This window comes from Diadema antillarum, unplaced genomic scaffold (genome assembly GCF_040938485.1).
Source record: "Diadema antillarum isolate AM-2024a unplaced genomic scaffold, OU_Dant_1.0 seq00000597_RagTag, whole genome shotgun sequence".
Taxonomy (NCBI): domain Eukaryota; kingdom Metazoa; phylum Echinodermata; class Echinoidea; order Diadematoida; family Diadematidae; genus Diadema; species Diadema antillarum.
In genome coordinates this window covers 204,665-227,832 of record NW_027271528.1, presented here as the reverse complement: position 1 = coordinate 227,832, position 23,168 = coordinate 204,665, and the positions used below count along the sequence as shown (strand labels likewise).

General features: G+C 40.7%; 1 protein-coding gene across 1 annotated transcript; it reads right to left on the bottom strand.

Moving 5' to 3' along the window:
- Window positions 1-4,839: 4,839 nt before the first annotated feature.
- Window positions 4,840-21,179, bottom strand: LOC139735781 (E3 ubiquitin-protein ligase RNF10-like). The gene is made up of 18 exons (XM_071646532.1): window positions 20,787-21,179; window positions 18,599-18,783; window positions 17,874-18,064; window positions 16,587-16,735; window positions 15,872-15,998; window positions 15,344-15,492; window positions 14,242-14,306; window positions 13,603-13,656; window positions 12,677-12,721; window positions 12,159-12,228; window positions 11,507-11,586; window positions 10,036-10,483; window positions 9,274-9,407; window positions 8,499-8,718; window positions 7,411-7,629; window positions 6,657-6,784; window positions 5,650-5,884; window positions 4,840-4,956 (listed from the first exon to the last, which is right to left on the bottom strand). The coding sequence occupies exons 1-18, from the start codon at window positions 20,866-20,868 to the stop codon at window positions 4,850-4,852; spliced, it is 2,688 nt and encodes an 895-aa protein (XP_071502633.1). The 5' UTR covers window positions 20,869-21,179; the 3' UTR covers window positions 4,840-4,849.
- Window positions 21,180-23,168: the final 1,989 nt, after the last annotated feature.

Below are 23,168 nucleotides of genomic sequence, written 5' to 3'. Positions count from 1 at the left end.
TTTGTGTTGTGCCTTGTGTTATACCTCATTCTACACTCTCATATCAGTCAAGCTAAATGTACTTGGAGGTGTTGTTCTTATGTTCGTTTATAGAGTGCATATTGTTTATAGAAGGAGTATTTTTCTAGAAGGGATGTGGATAGCCGTGTTGCAATGCTTTGTGTTCCAGTAGTTAGGTCGAGTATCCAATGCTTTGCATTGAGCAGTGATGTAAGCCTAAATGGTGAGGGAGCTATTTGATGTCACACAATTTTTGGGGGAAGATTAATTTTGACAAGGAGACGAATAATGTCTGTATTGCTCTTTTATGTCATGCATTTGATTCCTCAGGTTATGTGGTATTTATCAAGGCAAAGCACTTGTGGGGTTAGCAGTGTATTTTTGTTGTTGTTGTAGAGTTGCAATCATTGAAAGATTGTGTCAGACAAGGATGAATTCTTGCATGGGGAAACACTTATCAATACATTTTACTTCCTATGACATATTGACATGCTTTGTTATGCATTTATTCTAGAGGATGTACGCTTCAAGTCATTACATGTATTAGCTTGCGTGCAATTTTATACAGTATTTCGCCTTGGCCTTTGACCTCCGTGAATAAACTTGCAGGTAGACTAATTATAAATTGATTTTGTCATGCATGCATAGAAATTGTAGTAGGCCTACATGTATTGGACATGAAAGAATATGCACATTTGTGTAACATAGTCTTGATCTGACATACACGCAGTATGAAGTGGCATCTGTGCCAAAGAAAACAAATATTTTAAAAAGAAAATAACTCAAGGGAATTTCATGAACTTGAATAATCTAGCAGTACCCGCTGCATGCTATAAGGATTAGAACCAAGACTTGCTGTCGAGTAGAAGCTTGGTGGTGTATTGGATAAGATGCCTGTCCAGAAATCAGGAGGTCGTAGGTTCTAATCCTGCCTAGTAGTTATGTCCATGATTCATTTTTGTCATGGCTACTACGAAAACACTGATCAATTCAGTGCTTATTTACATCGATGTAGGGCAATTTGTCATCAACTCAGGGGAAGAATTACACGAATTTGGAAAAAAAAAAAAAATGTTGCTTGTTCAGGTCATAGGGGGTAATGATAAACCAGCAAGACAATCATCGAACTACATGTATATACAATTGCACATATACTAGAAAAAGATATATAGATAGTAACAATCAGAAGGTATATGTACAAAAGTTATTTGAAATAAAATTTATCATGTTAAGCGCAATATTCTAATATATACATACATAGTGTATATTTTTCTCAGAATTGTCAGTATGCTTGTACAGGATTTGCCAACAAAGCTTGAAACGAATATATAGCAGCTACCCGGGTTACATGTTGTACTTTATGTACTCCCACCGATGATGTATAATCGCATGTTTTGTTTTCATATACAGTATTTTTGTGGGTGAGCAATAAATTGTATATTTGCAATGAACTGGTCTGTGTATCAAATGACTTTTTCCGAGTAATGTTTTTTCTTTTGCAATGAGACAATGTGGTGTGAGGTAAAATTTCACCGTCAGGCTCTGTAGGAATACTGCTGCAGAAATCATTTTGTCCTTGTTAAATTTTGAAACTCTCAAGTTACAGTGTGTATTCTATATTGGAAAGAGATTAGATGATACTGGTAACATTCATAATATCTGCACAGTATCAGAAAAATACAAAAATTTGCTAATCACAATTTCTTGTAAACGTACTGCCTACCCAACAAGTTGGTGTCTGTACCCCACATGTAAGCTTGATGGATGAAAGCCGTCCATTGTGTTGTATCATTCCATGTATCCCCCTGTATCCAACAAGGGAATGTATGTGAGAGCACACACATGCACACATACACACTCACTTCCTCTCTTTCACACACACATACATACAGGCACAATTTTCCATTTACAACAATGACCAGGGCAAACAAAGTTCTGCAAGAAAATGAGAAGACAAAATGAAAAGTGACAAATCTTGGGTTATACTCAATAGGTTTTACTTGTGAATTTCATCACATGGTGAAATAAAACATTTGAAAAAAAAAAAAGAGACATCTATATATCATTGAATCATTGTAAAGTTACATTTTTGTTTCAAGACTTCTGGTTTCTTATTCCTTCAAAGTACAACATAGTTCCACTTACTCCACTGGATACATCTATGATCCAGTTTGGATTTTCACAGAATTGGATAAATCAGATTTTTAGAATTTGTAAAGATAATTTACACTTGTTTATATTCAGTTACATTTATCCTTCTGATTAATGAAAGAATATAGTATCTTAAAGTAACATAAATGCTCTGCAAGTGCAAACAAAAAGCAAGAGACAGACAAAGCAAGTGGCGAGGGTTTCTGGACCCATAGGAAAGCAGAGGCACCCAACGGAAGCTATTAACTGAGCAAATTGTACAACATAACCAAACACAAAGCACTGCTTTAAAAAAACACAAACTAACCACAATGACAAAGTGTAAAGTGGCGTATAAAGCATATGGTAAGTTTCTGTTCATACGCAAAGAAATCAATGTACAGAATAGGAAAGCTCACATCAGAAACGTAGCCATTGCAACTTCACCTTCAAAAGAAGGAGTATAGTACAGCATGAACATAATTTCCCCATAACGGCCCTACCTCTTGGCTAACTGAGTCAGGGGGACATTTGCTGTGGGACAAAATCAACAGGACTCCAATTAATATTTCCTACCCACACTGTCACGTATCGTCGCTGGGGCGACAAGACCTCATATCTACAAAATGTCAAATGTTCAGGAGAGCCAAAAAACATAGCGGCCAAAGTACTATCCCGAGTGGGACAGCCATTCCTTTGACGTGCCATGGTGGCTTCATTTTTGGGGTAAGACAACTAGGATTTGGACAGGACATCACTTAACCAATTACTTGACCATAAATGCAAAAGTCATTTTCAGCAAAATTGCAGATACAAGATCTTGTCACCCCAGCGACGGTATGTTCACTTACTGAATGAACAAAAAAAAAAATTTTTCACAACCCTCCACAGATAGACAGTTTCCTGTAACTTCAGAAAATATGCAGTCTCCATACAACCCCTGATTTTCATTCTGCTTCTGACAAAAGATGTTTAAAAATGCTCTTAAGTGCTAAATATTTTGACATACATGTACATCTATAGCTGTCTATCCCTTACTGCTACAGTTTCATCATTTCTTATGCTGACAGGATAGATGTGCATTTCTCAAAAGGTACAAGTCAAGAAAGGGGCACAAAACTGCAGGAATTCAGACAAAAAATTTTCCCACACACAAAGAACTGACAGTGACTAATGGCATAATGTACTACCGTGCAGGTTCAGGAACAGTATGTAAAGGAAAAGGCACTGTGCTAAAATCAGCTCTTGAGGTTTCATTCTATCTGTACAACACGACTGAATAGTTTGATTTATCACTCGCTCACCTGGGCTGCACTGCATGAAAAGATTCACAATGAAAGAAATTTGGAGGAATGGACGAAATACCACTGGCATCTACATATCAAACTTAGGGAATTCCAGGTGTTGCAATTCCTGCAAGTTTCTTTCGTTTCTCATCATTATCATGTGATGAAGCCCTGGCAATATTTTGCAGATTCTACAAACATGCAATTACTGTCGTACTAGAAACATTCAAACTTCGAATGGGAATTAAAACAGGTGCATTTTCCGGGATTTCACTACACTAAACTATCTCTTTACCAAGCATGGACAATCGGCTACAGAGTTGTGCCTTTCACTGAAGGCCTTACAAATGGAGTCAGCTACATTACAGGGTTAAATGTTCCACACGTAGACACACTGCATTACAACCAACAAACAAGTAGTTTAATGTCAATATAGTGAAAATACCATTAATAGAATATATTTCTCTTCTCAAAATACAACTTAAATTGCAGATCATAATATACTGTATATGCAATTTATTTTACCTTCAACACATTAAACAAGGATATGACACATTTGCCTCTGTGCTGTGTTATAATATATCAAAAAATCTGCAGCTAGAACAAAATGGAAGCAATGGAGGTCAAGCCATGAAAATGAAAACTGTGTAACAGTAATGATGTGCACACCACGCGTGGTTAGTAATGATTTCATGGTTTTCCTTTGTGCATTTCACGACCACGTAAAAATGTGGCGTAACAAACGGCCGCAAATGACGAAAAGTACCATACACCATCACTCGTTCTAGATGCACCACCTTGTAACACAGAAAGCGACTTGTGACTACGAGGTATACCTTGTAGGACAAGAATTAGAATGACATGTATTCACTTTTAACTTCCTTGCAGATGCTGTATTCCCTTAAAAAAACTTGCCTTACACCCTACAACCAATAGATTCCATGTCAAATGACTAGATAGAGGAGAGGCTCTACTGTGCGCAATTCTTGATAAATCGATACCAACTCCCTCTTTCTCTTTCTTTGCCATTGAGTAACCTTGGGTATTTCTCCCGGCTGCAGTTTAACATCAATCTTCTAACTTGGCACACTGGCTTCATTTCTACTTCTATAAATGGCAATGACAAACAGACTGGGTACATAATGAAAACCAACCATGGACGGTAGTAGACATCAATACCAGTTTAAAAAAAAATAATAATAAAAAAAATCTGCTGACAATGTATTGCCTCGTATGACAACCACATGGGTGGTATAAGGAGAAAATGTGCACAATTCTCTTACAAAAGTCTTCCTGTACTTCACACACTGCCTTCAATCCATTGAAACATTTTTCTTTTTCTTTTTGGACGCATTATCTACAAATCCCTAGTCTGGACTAGCATCGCAGAGGGTAACGGTGATCAGGGGAGCCCACGTCCGTCCGCTGATCGGCTACTTGAAGCGAGGCCCAGCTGTGGAGAAGAGCAGCTGCTTCTTGCGACCCTTCTTGTTCTTCCGTCCACCGCCACCCTTGCCCGACTCGCCGTCAGGCTCAGAGTCTTTAGGAAACAAATAAAACATTCACGAAGTCATAGCTCTGTCTCATAACAAAGCAAAAAATATTCTGAAGTGGTCATTTTAGAAGTCCACAGACATAGTGCCGGAGGGCTTGGCAAGTTTCAGAGATTATGTGAAACATAGTTTATATTGCGGCTTTATCTGATCATCTCTAAACATTTCAGCACGTCTTGCATGGCGGCCCCCCATGCTTGCCAACAGGAAAAGTGAGAATGGGTGTTCTGGTAGGGCGTTAAAATGCATGTGGCAGTGTTACCAACTACGAGACAGTTAAAGAGAATATCAAGTAATCCTAAATACTGTTACAATCTGTGACTTCATACACTATAAGGGATTTGAAGAAATTGTTATTTCTAAAAGAAAACATGAGTCAGTTGGCCTGGCACAGCAAAGGCCATCTCATATCTTTTTCTAAAGTCCTTGCTCAAGTTCTTTTTCTGCCCCTTCCAATACCTCGGCCTTCTATTTTGTCACACATAGTCACTTTTGCATCTGACACATCAATCACATGATGTAAGAGGAGACAGGAGGCAATATTCCAACAGCCTCTGTCAAGGCCAGAAATTTGGCCAAAAACTATGCATATCCTACTTTTCCATGACTACACCTTGTGCATACAAGACATCTGTTATCACCATAGACCAATATAAGATCAATAGCACCTGCACGTGTACCTTTCTTCAGTGCATTCTGTGCAGCCCGGTCGAGGGCGTCCTGTATGGCGTTGCTGAATGCGTCCTTGTACTGTGGCACGGGCACGTAGTCCTCGTTGTCGCTCTCGTTGCTGCTGGTAGCCTCCCTGCCAGGAGTTTTGTTGGTGCTGCCGCCCACCACTCGCAGCCCGGAGGTAGAGGAATGGGTGGCAGGCTTCATCGGGGACACCGGCTTGGCAGCTCCATCACGTAGCATCTGTTATTGGCAGTTGAAATAGAGACACTTATTGCAGTACGATAACCATTTCTTTGGATTTCTTTCCCTTCTCTCTTCTCTTTCCCTCCCTTTCTTTCCACACTACTGAAAGATGTACTGTGTACGCCATATTTTTCACGAGTCTAAATTTTCGGGAATCGGGAATTCCCGATGATTTCGCGAGTGGTTAAATTCAAGATCGTGGAGTCCTGTACTGAATGGATATAATGTACACATGTACGTCACATCCACATCGGGATCAGAGTCAATATTTTCACGTGTCTTTAATTTCGCGAATAGCACCTGACTCGCAAAATTCGCGAGAATAAAACCTCACGAAAAATTCGGCGTATACAGCATCACACAGACCACGTGACAAGAGACATCTGCTGATATTTATTCATACAATACCCAAGAAGGTAGAAAGTCTTTGCTTCATGAATCATTGACCTCCCATTTCTCATCAGTTCATTTGGTTGAGGATGCAGTACATATTGGGCATACACATACAGATTTGGAAGGCACAAATGTGCCAGTCATAAGGAAATATGCTACTTAAACACTGACTCCAAGTTACGACAATCTTTATTTTTTAATTAAAAGTCATTTACAGAAGTTCCATCTATTTAGAAACTTTGCACAGATACTTATTACATGAGTAGTCATTTAAAGACCAAATTAACTGATGACTTTTAATTTACTATTTCTAATCATTGAACTCCACATGGCTACTGTAGAGCACGAGAAACTTGCAGGGTGAAAGTAAACCAACCTGGGCAAAGGAACGCTGTCCTCCCTGACTCTCCTGGCTGCCGACTGAAGGCCAACCGCCAACAGCGCCACCACTTGGTGACCCCCACATACCGGCTTCGGCAAGTGGGCTACTAGCAGCAATGTCCACTACAATTGAAAAGAGACAGAGACATATCTTGATTTGCTTGTAATAATATAACCACTGGGTAACTGTTTCCTACTCAGTCAGGGAAATATCTTACTGTAAAATGAGATGTTTTCACGACATGAAATTTTCACGAATTCGAGCCGATTGGAAATTGTCACTGGCATTCGCGTACATTTTAATTTTGTGAATCCTGGCTCTGGTCAAATTCACGAAAATGAAATTGCACACCAACAATTCTGGTTTTACACTATGTTGTCTACCATGTGTTCATGATAGTTCTTATATTAACAGTGTTAAAAGTAGCAAGACAGGAGGAAATACAGTGCACTCTCGTAGTAATGAACGACATTATAATGAAACTCTTGCTATAACAAGTAAAAATTTTGTAAGTCCAAAAATTATTATCTACATATTCTATACAGTTTAGTGTTTGGCTGTAACAAAACAAAATTGCTGATCCTCACACTCTGTTATAATGGAAGTCACCTGTAAAACAGAAAATTATCAAAATGAGTAGGAGTACAAGATATTACAGGGATGGTACCAGGGAAATAATTCTCATCTCTTTATTCTTGTACCCCAAAGGAAGTATCACTGGTATCTAAGACAGGGTTTATTTAGGGACACCAGAACTGACCATGTTGAGGCTCCTCGTCATGGGAGTCCGAGAGTGGAGTGCTGAAGTTGGACGCTGCAGAGTCCACAGAAGCCGCCGGTGAGATGGGTCTGAGGGGCGGGGCACTCGGGTGGCTCTGGTAGTCAGCCGTCGCGGCACTGCCTGGAGGGCTGTTGCCGCAGGATGGGAATTGGCGAGCACTCTGCAAGGAATACCGGGCCCTTGGGACTAGATTGGAGTCAAGAGAGAAGAGAGAAATGATAAAAAGTTGCCACCTCACAGCATAACAACAAAATGTGTGTGTGTGTGTGTGGGGGGGGGGGGGGGGGGGGGTCCTGTGTGACAGGAATGCTGTGACATAAAACAGATCGGTTTGTTGGTACATTTATCTGTACTATACTATATTCAACTCTCCTACATTTCATTTAGTAAGAGAGGTTGTTCTTATAGAGCACCTTTAATTGTATGTACTGTACATGTGTTGTGCATGTTTTGCACAAGGGCTCAAGTGTCCCTTCTATAGCATGCAGTACAGCAGACTACCTGCTCAAGCACACACAAGATCACAGTGTTTGATGTGACTGTTTCATTTGCCTTTCACTCCTTTATGGATGGGAGGAATCTATGGAAAGCTTATCAATGGAAGTCAGTGGACATTCTTCTCCCGCCCCCCCCCCCCCCGCCCCCTAAAAAAAATAAAGAAGAAGAAAAAATATACATATATAAATAGTCATACTTGTGAACTTACCAATAACCTGATTATGCAAAATAAAAAGTTGAGAATTTCAGCTGAGACTTTACAATCACACATTTACAAAATTACTACCAGTATTCAAAATATTCTCCATTTGACACATATACATGCTAGCAAGATGATCTCCTCACCTGCAAGTGGGGTGTAATGCACACCGACGGTCCTACATAATATGTACATGTGGTGTATACGGTAAATGTAGCAATCTGTTGGCATCCACTTTTAACAAGATTTGTGATAATAAGACAGAAACTTGCAGCTCAGAGTGGCTCCTCATAACAGGCTTCAATAGCATACATATTTCAAGTAGGAGATGATTTTGACCTTGGAGATGTAAACTCACATTTGCCATTCTTGCGGTCTTCCTCCAGCTTAATCTTGCGCTCCCTCCGCTTCTCATCGCGGGCCTTCTTGTTGCGCCTCTGCTGCTTCTTCTGAATGTCCGAGGCGAAGGCGGCCAGGGTAGCGGGGGAGAGGGTGGGCGGGGCAAGGTCTAGCTCGCAGACACCGATGTCACAGGTCAGGGGGAGGTGCTGCAGGTGACGAAGCCTGGTGCGAGTGTCCTGCAGGTTGGGTGAAAGAACAGGACACCAATCAGTAAACCCAACTGTCAAAACTTGAGCAGATCATGTGTACTGACTAAGCACTAGTCAATGCGGTCAGTGGAACAAAGCTGAGGGGAGCAAATGTCAATTCAATTAATACCAAACAGCCATAAATACCTGCGAATATGGACCACACCCCAGTTATTGTAACCTCCGCCAAGGAGGTAACTATAACTATAGTTACCTCCTTGGCCGGAGGTTACAATAACTATAGTTACCTCCTTGGCGGAGGTAACAATAACTGGTGTGTGGTCCTCATCGCAAACACTACTCTGATAACAAGTATAATAGGACGAGATGTGTGTAAGACTAAAGAGGACGATGACAAATAAGCAGTTTGCCTGGGTGATGGACACATGTTCCATCCCTAAAAGCTTGCCTGTGATATATATGAACAATACTCTTGACACAGTTTGTTTTGGGGCATAGTCACACACAAGACTCAATCACCACCACTTCTTAAACATCAAGATTCATAGGACGAGATGCACGAAGTTGGTACGGGAGGCTTACCTGGGTGATGGACATGTGTTCCATCTCTACCAGCTTGCCTGTGATCGTCAGGGGACTGTTCTCCAGACTCCCGTACTCATGGATCAGGCAGCGAGCGTTCAAGGAGCCGAGGTAAAGGTGCTGGCCATCCTCAGCTGACACAAGGAAAAGAGACACAGTACGGTATATTGGTACTCCCATCAATAACATAGGCACAACATCGATCCTGCACTGCTACTGTATTTTACACCTTGGGAATATGATTTGGCTTGGGTTTCAAAATTTCAGTGAGTTCTCCTTTTACCAGTCAGAGACAGACAGGATAAAACAAAATTCTACCCTTCTATTCATCAATTGCAAATAACAAAAGAGCTTGACATGATCTGACTCTTTTCTTCTGGCTTGCTCATAAATGTAGAAATGATGGTAAGTAAACGTTTGTTCGCTAGGGCATTGTCATAATATATATTACAAAATATCACAATGATATTCTGTAGCAAATGCACACAAAGAAAGATGGCTTGATGTATACACATCACAATATACCACACAGAGAATCTCAACCTAGCATTGCCTCTATTACAGGTAGGCACTGCCTCCTCATTATGAATGCAAGGTTAACATACACATAGATCTACAGTTCACCGACCTTTGCTCCCTCCTTAATCAAGATTCCCAACTTAAATAGGTCAAAGCAAAGCTTCATCAACCTAAATACACCAAAATCAACCATGGCTCTAACTTTTGTGACGAATCTTACTCGGCTAGACACAGAATGCTCACCTTGATAGAAGTAGATGTAGGGACTCGGTCCTCCTGATATCTTCCGGTCCCTTCCAAGAGGGGAGCTACTCTCTGGCGTGGCAGAAGCGGCTGCCCCACTGTTCTCAGCCGCATCCTCCTCCTCCTCCTCATCTTCCTCCTTGGCTCCAGAACCTCCAGGTTCTTCAGCATCAAGGCTGTTCTTTCTTTCATCAGCTGATCCCTCATCTTGTGAGGGTTCCTTCTCTTCAGTTTCTCCGCCTCTTCCTTCTCCTCCTCCTCCTCCTCCACTGGTTTCCATGGCAACACCTTCGACTTCCCCAGCACCCAGACTGAGTCCATCGAGAGCTGCCGGCAGTGGAGACGAATCATCGGAACCGGAGCGTGTCACGTCGGGTGAAGTGCATGCACGAGCATCCGCCTCATCAATTTCCTCATCAGAGAAAGCCGATGCATAGACAATTGCATCCTGTGGTTAGGAAGAGAATGTGATATTTCAGTGTTTATATCGATCAACTAAACTTCATGTCTCCTGTACTTCCTACAATTTGGGATTCAAAATAAGTCTTATGGACCAGTAATTCCAACACCTAGTTCCAACACCGGCAATTCTAACATCTGATTCCAACACGTCTTATGACTCTAAAGGCTTAGCTGTGTAAGATATGCTTTTCTTGTTCATTTCCTCCTTGTAAAAACAACAAGGAAAATTAGAGAAGATTTGTGTGTAGGTCAGTGAAGACCTGTGTGGTGATGAAATCACCTGGTCTACTTTGCATATTATGTGTTTGCGAGCAAACTCATTGTGTCATTGAAACTTTGATAGCCAGAACTTTCTTGCTTTATGTCCAACTGTTATAAAAAATTTGACCATTCTGGACGCTCGATTTTACACAATTCATAAAAATTTTTAACTGAACATGGAATAGAGTTTCACTACAAATTCTACTTATTTGCACTGATGTTTGCTTTACTTGAACAGAAATTCGGTCTACCAGTAAAGTTGCACTGCACAAAGCAGACAAGTTAATTGACCTTTGAACTCCAGTAACCCCGGGAACACCCGGTCCATGACAGCCTCATTTCAGCACAGCAGATTCCACAATGGACTCCCAAACAAAGCCAGTGATAAGTGTCGTACTGAGACTACTAAACCATATTTTATAGTACTCTGGACTGCCCTCAATTTAAGTATGCATGAGCCGAAGGCAAAGCTGAAAATTCTGAAAAGCTCTTGGAAATCGAGGATGGTGTGTGAGACAGAAACAATTAAATTCAGTCCCATGTTTCTTGCTAACATTATTTCTCAGAAGAGATAATGTCTCTTATTTTCTTTACGCGCACAAGGAGGGTGTTGTACGATCAAACAGAGCTCGCGCTGTGCACCGACACAGCCTTTTCAACACATTGTTACAGAAATTGAATAGCGCCGCTGCCGTTTGAGTTTATACAGTTATACACGATAGAGAGATCTGGACATTTGACATTGTACCTCTTTTGGAGTCAGAGAAATCCTTGTAACATCTGGGTCATCTTCCTGGAAGGAGATGTCTTGTGTGGCAGGAGGAATATCTAGAGTTTGGAGAAAATCATAACATAGACAGACAACACTGTCACACAGAAGTTGACTCCATTCAATACAGAAGATGAATCGTAAGTACTGGAGTGTGAACACATCTCTTATATAGTTCGATTCTTAGGCAATCCGGAAACAGAAATCTCGGAGAACGGCAAAAAGGGGTAGAAATCCCGATCACGCTGGAGCAAGATTGTAACTGCTCCTTTCCAGAACACGGCTGCGCACAAATTGAACACGTGCACGCGCGCGAGATCTCCTATATTCACATACGCAGTAATGCGTAGTCTCGATGTCGAGACTTACGAAATAAAATTAAATCTGATGCACTGTACCAATTCACTGTACTTTATATGTCTGCACTAAGTTCTGGATCTCCAACATGGCTAGAAAGCATTAGGTGAGAGAATCGATCAAGAAATCACATAAATCTATTAAGCGTGGCTAAGAACAACGGACAGTATACAGCATGACACGCTCCTAGAACAATATGTTCCTACACATCTTGCCTCTTCATTAACATTTGGCCATACTTGCATAAACTGCATTAGAAATTCATTACACATACCTTCCTTTGCTGGAGTGGTTGGAACATTCCTTGCGGTCGTGTCACACAGATTCAGACTGGCCTCTCTCTCCTGAAGATAGAGTAAAAACCGTTTCTTCATTGGCACTTGACAGGTCAATTTTATCACAAAAACTGGCTCTTTTTTTTTTCTTTTTTTTTCGAGGATTGAAAGTGCATGAATGGCCCCATGTAGCTCTTTATTGGCAAGCTATAATTGTGGGGTTCATAATAGAATAGTTTCTTAATAGAATAGTTTCTTAATGTTATAGTAACTTCACTCCAACTAAAAACATCCATATATTCTTGCCAGAATCTCATAAGTAGAGAGACAAAGCAAACACAGGAAAAGAACTACAATGCAGTGGTCTGGTGGGATTCATCTCGATAATATGCTTGTTTCAAAGTTCTCATTTCTTATCTTCCTCAAACAGCCAGACCTGCTCCTGCACAAACTCAAATGACAAGGCAGCTTGACAAGTACTTTGAACGGTTTGAGGGTGATGGTGAGTGTGACTTACATTCCAAGAATCGAGTGCCCTCTGTATGAAAGATTTCTCAAAGTCCTGCAAAATAGGGTGGGAAAAATACTCTTGGTGAATATTATAATGACAGTAATCACAACATTGGCAATAATTTGAGTAAATTTCTACCACTGACACATTTGTTTATAAATGCTTTCCAATGGCATGTAATGAAAAACTACATCTCAATAAACAATGTTTACAAATTACAGATTCAGAGTATTTCACACATTCACTACCCAGCCACATAACACTTTTACAATATCAAAACAATAACGAGATATATATGGAATTCGTTTCAATCACTGTTTGTTACAATCACAGATATAACTGGTAGAAATAGACTAAAATGACGCTAATAAAAAGCATTATCACAAAAAGAAAGACCCATTTAGTGTATAGCTGCATAGCAAATGATTTCTTTGGGGTCACTGTAAGTTCAAAAGACATGAAAATAAATGCCATAGTTCATGTTTTGCCATGACGAAGTATTTCTGGACACTGTTTGCCACTTACGGTAAAATGTATACAGTGTAGGACTGGTATGCATGAAAAGTACGTAGTATGTTTGGCAAATCAACATTACATACGGATAGCAGCATGTATCTGAAATTTGCTGACACAGACATGTGTATATAGAACAATAACTGAAGAGACATTTTCCATATCACAGATGGGATATTAATCATACAATTTGGTTCATACAATTCAGGTTTTTTGTTGTTCTTGAAACCTTACTTTATCTAACTTATCCAGTGTTGTTCTCTTTAACCCCACCATAACGTGACAGTTAAAGTATGCAAAGAATTCATCACCTGGGTTTCAGAAAGTGGGTATGGGTTTGATGGGATTTCCTTAAGTAAATATACAAGGCATTTCTTGAAAAAATTTTGATCTACAAGAGAAAAATGTTATGAACTTACATCATCGGATTCTTTCAGCTGCTTCTCTAGCTCTTGCTTTTCACGAAGCAAAATCTGGAAAGATGAATCCACAACATAAATGGCACATCAGTGAAACTGACACACTCTGTGCTATCATGTTCGCTCATGCCACATCACACTCAAAGAGCCCACGATGCCAAACAACAAGATATTAACTTGTAAGATTACCCAAGTAATTACAAGATCCTTCTATTCCAAACGACACATTTTCCAAATCCAGGAGTGGACAATGTGTGAACTAGTAAAACTTTGTCCAATATCAACAAAACAAACAAAAAAAGCATATATCATAATAAAAACACCAGATACTTTCATAGATCTAACTAAAGAGGCCCAACAGGAGAGATATTATTGCGCTTCTGCAATCTCACATCACAAGCACTTACTCTCAAGTACTGAGTCATATGTAAGCAAGATCAACCCTCCCATCACAAAGACACAAATTCTTGGATACCACATTTGCAACTGGCCTCTATAAAATCATTCTTGTAAGCTGCAAAATTACTCTTTTTAAAGAAACCCAATTTAATGAATCACCTGCTTGAGAAATCATGTTAACAATATTGTACTTTGAGGAGGAAAATGTCAAAAATTTGACAAAAATGCATGATGACTAACCATATCTCGAACTTGCACTGGAGAAGCAACCATGAGTTTGGCAAAGCTGGCATCGTCTTGGATATCTGGTTAAAATACAAGCAAGATTTAAGGACAGGTATTTATTATGTCTCTGAACTTTTTTCATGAATCTTTTTCTAAGACCACAATACTTGGTTGTACATTGTAATATGCACAGCACTGACTTTTGAATACAGTATACTGGTAAATTACAACCCCCTTCTGCTGAAGTCTTTTTGGATGTGGAGTCACATGGTTCTGCATCTAACTAAATCTAAGCTACAACTTGAGGGATTCAACACTTCTTATAATATTGCAATGAGATATGAAAGACACAGAACGGGAAATTCATGCATAGCCCAAGTTGTGAAAGCTGAATACAGGAAAGCATATAAAAGATAAAAAACCGGTGGGCATCACAGGGGTCAAATCTTTTCATAACAAGCACAGGAAATTAGCAGTAAAAACATTGTTTTTACCACCCTACATGTGAAACGTGATCTCTTTACTGATATCATGTGACACAGATTTCAAAGGTGACCACAAAACTACCGGTATGCACTATACTGGGGGGGAAAAAAATGAATATTGACTCACACAATGTAAAGACCAAAATCTTGATTTTATGCAGCGAAAATCAAATTATTGACTCAATCCCAAAGGACAGCTAATGCCATCACCAATTAAGGAACTTAACACTCAGTATCATACAAGTACAAAGACCATGACCTTCGTTGAAATTCAAAGTGTAGACATGGAAACTAAATTAAAGGCCAATTTGCCACATGCAAAAATGGGAAACCCAGCAGAGAAAAATAATACTGTAAAACTAGAAATTTCTGCATGTATGTGACTTTTGCAAATTTCGCGAGGAGCCAAGATTCAAGTTGAGTATTTATATCAACCAGCCATGTGTGTTCAACAAATCCCTTGTACTAGCACACATAGCATACTCATCATTTTTTCTATGGTCGGTAATTTGCGAAAGTTTCACCTGTGAAGAAAGGCTGTTGGGTCCAATTCCCAACAGTTTCACAATTTGCAGTTACTTCAAGAAATGCCATACATACAAATAAACTGGAATTAGCAAAGCTTCGGTCACCTGTCAAGATGGGTGAAGTGGGCGCGGCCTCCATGGCCTCTCCGCCGGGGTCGTGGGGCTGGACGATGACCGATCCTTTCTCCCGCCTCATCAGCCGCATTGTGATCTGGTCTCCCACACTGAAGGTCTTGAGAGACTTGGCCACCACACTGACATGTCACACACACACACACACATCACAGAGGAGAGGAAATCAGCAATACATGTGATATGAGAAATATCAAAAGTGTTACTTCAACTTAAAGCTCATACAATATCCTACATTATGCACCCTAAATAAGACTATTATTACACATTTCAAGTACAAACTTCTAAAAAAAAATGCTTACAGCAGGAGAACTTTGTTAAACAATCCAACTCAAGGACCTTTAACTCATTAATTTGCTCCAACTTGATCAGCATGAATTCAAATACCCTACTTGAGAGGTTTGATCAGTCCATGGCAGATATGGGGTCGCTCTGGGCAACCCAGCATGGATTACTTGTCTTCACCCCCAGTTTTGGCCCAGTAAAGTGTATGCAACTTACCTCTTCAGGTCACTGGCCACCACAGAATCATAGCAAATGGGGCATTTGCGCCACTTCTTTTCTCCCAGGGATAGGTAATGCAGAATGCAAGGCCAACAGTAGATGTGGCCACACTTGGTTATCTTGGCTGTAAGGTGAAAATGATATAGGGTGAGAATTATCACTTGTGCTGAGTGATGAAAGTCAAGACTCGGTAGTTTTCGTCATTACTTTCAGTCATGTTCATACTTTCTTCTCTCACTTTTGCACTCAAATGCTGGACATTTGCACCTCTTGGGAATTTCTTTGCTCTTTTAAACACATGCAATATTTCACAGTGACACACAACTGCTGGCAGTTGCCACAAATAAGCCCCCAACAACTCTGAAGTCTTCACATTTATGCAACCCAACATCAATGACTACTAAAAACATTACAATCCATAAAGAATTATGTCCATTTGACTATCAATGTGCCAAGAAAAGACATGAGCCATAATTTGAGAAGAAAAGGCAATCTCATCTGCTTTCTTTTCTTCATTCTCTCTTTCTTGTATTTGTTTCTCAAAAGATACAAAACAGCAGTGACTTCTTGGCATCAAGTCAAACGGGTGGTCTGGGATTTGTGACATTCAAAAACTGCACATCTCCAGGTAGGGGAGGGGCTTGAGAGGCACGTATTACATGAAAACGCTTGCAGGGTGGGGGGGGGGGGGGGAGGGGGAGACTGCACTCACCAGCGGCTGGAGGGAAGAGGCAGATCGGGCAGGAGGGCATCTCGTGGCCCAGCATCCGCACCTGCTCTATCATATCCCAGTCCACCAGGGCGTCGGGGTCGACGCACTGCTGCACGTAGTCCCCGCTGGACTTCACCACAAACTGGCAGCTGGGGGAGGGTGAAACGTGTACAGCCCACAATTCAAGGCATGCAGGATCACAAGGGACAGTATTATATATGTTTACATGATTAGCAAGAAAAAAAAAAGAAAGGGAAAAAAAACCACCCCTGCTGTTTTGGGAATTCGTTTTTGTTGTTTATTCCATTTCTCTCATTTGTCAATTCAGCTAAATATAAAGTGTAGTTTAAAAGAATGTATGTATACATATAGTATATATGATTTGTTTCTTTAATCAAGACCAAGCTGTGATCAAATGAAGTTGATTTCAATTTTAGTTGAACTGATTGTCACATGAGCTCATATGACCACCTTCTTTGTTCTTTTGCATTGGGGTTAGTTTGTAGAAGCACTTTCTGAGTGCCTACACTTCCATATTCTAGTGAAAGAAAGTGCTTGGCATTCACAATGCATAAGTCACATTTCAATTTCTACACCTTCCTGAGGGTCATAAAGTGAGAATTGGTGACTACTGGTATCCTTTCAATCACTGACAAACCATGTGGATACCTCTGTGACAAACAAGATTCATATTCCAAACTTGGTGTTATATGACGACATGGATGGCCATGTTATGAAATGCTTGCCTCATGATAATACGAGGAGCAATTGAGGGTCAGTGGATAAGATTACAGACTATCAATCATGACGTCCCTGGTTCATGTCCCCTGGCAGCAGCAGTTATGCCTCTACTCAAGCAGAGCTTCCAACATTCCCACATCAAAACTGGGGAGAACCCGAAGCGCAATCAGAGAGATATTTTTGTGGTACGTGTACCTTATTAGGCAAAACTGATTCCAAAATCAGGAAGATCTTTATATCCTCATGTTAAGACAGGAAGAGATCTTGAAATTTTCCATGAGAATCATGTAGAATTAAGGAGACTTGGTAGCTCAGCCCTAAGTAGGGCACTCTATCCTCATTGCCTAGGCCTTCGGAGGAGACTTGACGCCGCTGGTCTCCTGGTATGTGTAGCTTGCTTACAAGCACTCATTCTTCCTTAGCAGTACCAGAAAACAAATTACAATACATATAATCTTAAACATCAATGACCATATTTCTCTTCTGGTCTGTCATAATCAGGGCCTTGAATGTTTCAAAACTGACAAGCCTTCGAGCAGGACTTACTTTGCCTGCAAAAAGTGATCCTTGTTGAAGCGGGGATGGCGGTGGCCCCATCGCGCCCGGCCACGCCAAGCGCCTCGTGACTCCTCCGTGTCCCGAGGAGAGAAGGTGAAGTTGATGAGGTGGTTCAGGTTAATCTTCTTTGGGCCTTGCGGAAGAGCCGAGCCAAACTCGGCCCTCTGATTCACCGTCACCTGAAACAGCAGGAGAAAAGGAATTATCTCAAGTATGCAAACAAAACGAAGAAGAAAAAATCCTCACTAATGAACATGGTCTGATATCAATGCTCAAGTGCTCATCACTGCCAAGATTTTCGTAACTATATTTTAATTACCAATGCTAATATCTTACATACTTCTACCATGTTACTACTGAAAAAGATGATAAAATAGAAGTAATGACTGTTTCTTCATTCTAATAAATGATTCAAATGCAACCCTGAAAACTAACCCAACATTTAGATATGGACCTAGAAGATGGGTTTAAAGCACTTCTTGTTCCAAGCAGCAATAACAGCAACCAAAGAACCAAATCTTCACACACAAGAGTTTTAAATGTTTCAAGTTAGGACAGATACAAAATTTGCTTTCTTCAGGACATGGACACATGGCACTGAATGGGAAGGCATTTCAAACCATAACTTGGTCAATCTCAGAGAAAGTTCAATATTGTACCTAGGCTGATGTTAGTTACTGGGTACTACTTTTATCTTCGTTTCTCATAATTACCTCATCGCGTCTGCTGGCAGGAAGACCTCTGTTACGTGGCCTCTTGTCCAAGGCCCGACTCTTCTGAGGCACCGGTCGGCGCGACTGACCACTGGCAGGGTCTGCCGGGCTGCGACCCTGTGGTAGGTCACGCCTACTTCTGTTGTTATGGCGGTGTGTCTTGCTGCCATTACCACGTCCATTTTCTGCAAGGCGAGATACAAGAGTACATATACAAGCTGATATCCACTCTCTTAAATATTACTAGAAGGTTCACCTGAAGCAATCAATTAAAGGCTCTCTCAAATACAAATGCATGTTGATATGTGTTGATTTTAATATGATACCCTCAACATCACTTTTGCGGTGAAACTAACATCGATCTATAAAGGTACAAAGGTACCTAGATGAATCAGAACTTACACCATTTGATTTAACATCGATCTAGTGATTCTAGAAACATTCCATATGTATAATATTTTACAAATTCTTCGTTTATTTTTTCTTCAGATTACTTGGATATGGAGATGCCCACAAAAAAGTCCTTCCAAACCAATATTCCTGATGTGACCTCATCTGTCAATCATCGCTGAAGTACTGATATGTTTAACAAAGGCAGTGTATACAACCACACGCGTGTGTCTTTACCATCCAGCCACACGAGTGTGGTTGCAGCCATAGCCCGAGTCATCGCTGGATACAGCCACACTCGTGTGTAATATACCTATCCACACACACGGAGAAGCTTTATATTGCGTAGGTCCTATCGGGGAACACGCTGTGTGTGGCCACATCAACACGCGATGTACCACCGCAAAGCGATGAAATATTAATAACCTACCTCCTAGATTAACCTCATTTATATCACTTTTTTCCTTTTACTTTTTTCATTTTAAACTCTATTCTCATTTCTTTTATTTGATATTAAAGATGAATTTAAAATCAACAGCAAAGTTACAATTGATTAGGGACTTTGATTTATGATTGATCATGCATCGCGTCGTTGGCCTGTACGTATTGAGACTTCCGCCTTCGTTTGGCTCGTCTCTCATAGCTGGCTTGCTCTGCATGCTATGCATGTGAACGGGTACTCGAAAATCACGCAGCTAGCTAGCAGCGCATTTTCTCTACCGCGTACACAGGCAGCTGGCGCCCGGGTCCGTGCTGGGGCGGGCGGCACGACTGCGCTGGCTGCAGCTGCTCTGAGCGATCGCTAGCATCCGAAGTCACGATGTAGGGCCTACCACCACTGCACCGGCAGTCTAGTGATGTCAATTCGAAGTCCCCCGATTTAGCGGCAGCTGTAACTTTGCTATTATGTATTCTAATTTTCTATTCGAATCTAAACCCATCGTATCAAGCAAATACAATGAGAATGGGGCGAAAAAAAAATATTTGTAAGAAAATAATGAAGTTATGAAAATGAGGTTACTTTCATCGCTTTGCGAGCAAGCTGGTTGTGTTGTGTTCATGTGCTTGACACGCACGACGGCAATCAGCTTCTCCGTGTGTGTGGATATACATGTCATTACACACGAGTGTGGCTGTATCCAGTGACTCGGGCCATGGCTACATCCATACTCGTGTGGCTGGATGGTAAAGACACACGCGTGTGGTTTTATACACTGCCTTTAACAAAAGACATTGGAATGCACCTTCCCCTCCACTCGTAGCTCAGCTGCCTACATGTTTCTGTGATGTGACTAACAAAAGACATGGCGCGGGAACATGCAAGTTAATGCCGAGTTGAGGAGAAGGTGCATTCCAATGTGGCAATGACGGTTTTGTGGATGGATGGGTGGATCGATTGCCCGGCATTGTTTGACCCTATTTTATCAATGTATTTATCTATCGTTGTATTGATATCTATCCAAGGCCGAGGCTCAAGGGCAAATTGTAATCTGTCTGGATCTACTGCAAACTCCAGAAATTAGTGCTTCACACACCGTTCACCCTACACGCTGGCACACTAGCTAGACTAGTTAGGCGGACTGTGGTGAATCTGCGCGAGCGCGCACTGGGGAGTGACTGATGGTCCCTGCATAATATAGATGCGGGCAAGCCCGCGCCGTTGATAGCATACGCGCGCTCATAATACAGCTACGTGTATTATGGATTCTGTTATGTAAAGGACTCTACCCGTGGAAACCGTCTTCGACCGCCGAAACCGGCACACAAACATGGGTACATGAAATGCTCACATATTTACCTTTACTCTTTGATTCACACGAATTGAGTCGTGCTGGTGAAGACACAATTTTCTTCTCCATATCCCTGCCTTCTTTGGCCATGTACTGAGTGACTTAGAATATACAATTTTGAGCGATAAACCGCTCCGGAGGAGACTTGGTTACGAGCGTACGACTGAGGAGACATGTTAGCTCTTCACTGTTGCGCCATATTGATGAAATGGAAGAAAAGGTCAACAGTAGACGAAGTGTACCACTGTAGAATGAGGTAAAAACAGACGTAAAATCGATGAAATGGGTCCAAACTTGTGCTATGAAGCACAAGTTTAACGCTGTCAGCAACTGGGGTGCTGAAAATGGCCAAATAGACCACAAAAATAAAGCCGTTTCCGACTTTCCAGATGAGGCGGTATTTCGCCAAGAAACCTTGCAAAAACAGGACGCGCACGTACGCGTACGTACGTAGGTCACCTACCACACCGACCCCGCGACCCTCGGCCTCGTCCTCTCCCCCCCCCCCCCCCCCCCCAATTTTAGGCACGTACTCCACCCATGTGCTGCATACTATAACAGCACCATTTTTGTCATTATTACAGGATATTGCGTAAATCAAAACAATGCGATAAGTAAACGAACCGAGAAAGAACAACAACAACCAAAAAAAGAGAGAATAATAATAATAAGCCGAAGGAAACCAGACAGACATGTTTTTTTATTTTTTTATTTCCGAAACAATAAAATCATAATACAAAATAAACAGATATCTCTCAGAACAATCCCTCCCTTTCCCCCTTCCCCCTTCTCCCCCCCCCCAGTATTCATCTTAAAGCTCTGATGGGTTATATATATATATATATAATTTATATATATCATTAAAAAGCATATATTCATCAGTTCACTTTGAATAATTCTACTATTTTACAGTTCAGAATCTACATACACGATTTGTAATTTCCTCATTGAAATTAGCAAGGCAGCTGAACTATAGACAAAGGCAGCAGATCACTGTATGATCATTTAATGTCACGATATATCAAACGTACGATTACAATTTTGAGAATTAGGTTTCGGAATTTCTCACAAAATTTTTAGGAGCATATACGGGTTTCTTTGTAAGTAGATTTATCACGTAAGTAGGGCCTAAGTAGGTACCATTAACAAGAAAATTTTTGTACATCATCGAATAAACATGCCTTGTGCTGCAATTTTAGGGAAAGAAGAGAGAGGGGGAAATGTGACTTTAAAGGATTCTTTCTTCCTGGTATAGTCATAGGTCAGGTTGTAAGAGGGAGAAAAAAGGAAAGGATCAACCATGGACCTACACAGGTCCATGGATCAACCAACAAAATACCATGCGGAAATGCAAGATAACGATTTTTAGCAAGGAGACGCTCTATGGTTTTCACCCACTCTGAACCACAGGCATAAAATCCTGCTCGCTTTTTGATAGAAACACGCGAACTGAAAGGGATCCCTTAAGCAAAAAGCACTTGACACAACAACAACAGCAACAACAAGCAGCTGATAGACATTCATTTCGACATTTCTTGCAACGGATTGATAAATTCCCCTTCATCGACGTAAATAGCCTATGATATAACACATCGATTACTCAGTGTCAGAGGTACAACCACGATTAAAGGGGTATTCCAGACGATTTTCAAAACTTCACATCATGCAATACATAATTTTTTCCCATTTCTGAGTACTAAGTAATAATTTCTGTTTTTAATTTCACTTTCTCTCCGAGATTTTGTTTTTCTGCTACCTACTGTTTTTGTATTTGACTCTGCTAAAGAGTGTTGTGTATAATGTTTTTTTCACTCATCTTTTTGTTTCGTTTTACTGATTATTCTCTGTAATATCCCATACGTTGATTGTACAACATTCTGTTGTTTTTTTGTACCGTGTATATCATACGGACTTGCTGAAAAACAGCCTAACGGCTGAGTGCAAGTATTTTAACCCGTGTTTAAATAAAACAAACAAACAAGCAAACAAACAAACAAATCAACAGCACCATGTGTAGATTTGTGGAATTTATTGTGGTCCTTGAGCAGCGAGAACCCTCGAGACTCCTGCTAAATTGGAAGTGGCCAAAGAGATACTCGTAAAATACGGGTACCATGCCACTGTCCACCTCATCATGCTAGATCGAATCTCATCCAAGTATGTATTCCCATACTTTTTTATCATGGCTACTATATAGTATACCATGTAACTATTCGGGCACTGAATAACTGGTGTTTATTTACGTCCATGAAGAGCAATTGATAATGTCTATCAGTTGCAATAAAAACAACTCAACGCACGAATCATTTCTTTTAAATTCGACAGTAACGTCACACATAATAGGGAAGAGGTGTAGTTGAAACGGTGTCCATGTTATATATACGGAACAA

Excerpts from the sequence above, each read along its gene's own strand:
- LOC139735781 (XM_071646532.1), bottom strand. The coding sequence starts at position 20,868 with ATGGCCAAAGAAGGCAGGGATATGGAGAAGAAAATTGTGTCTTCACCA. Across the intron at positions 13,657-14,241 it reads CAGTGCAAGTTCGAGATATG|ATTTTGCTTCGTGAAAAGCA; the intron begins GTTAGTCATCAT and ends TCATCTTTCCAG. Across the intron at positions 11,587-12,158 it reads AACCACTCCAGCAAAGGAAG|ATATTCCTCCTGCCACACAA; the intron begins GTATGTGTAATG and ends TCCAAACTCTAG.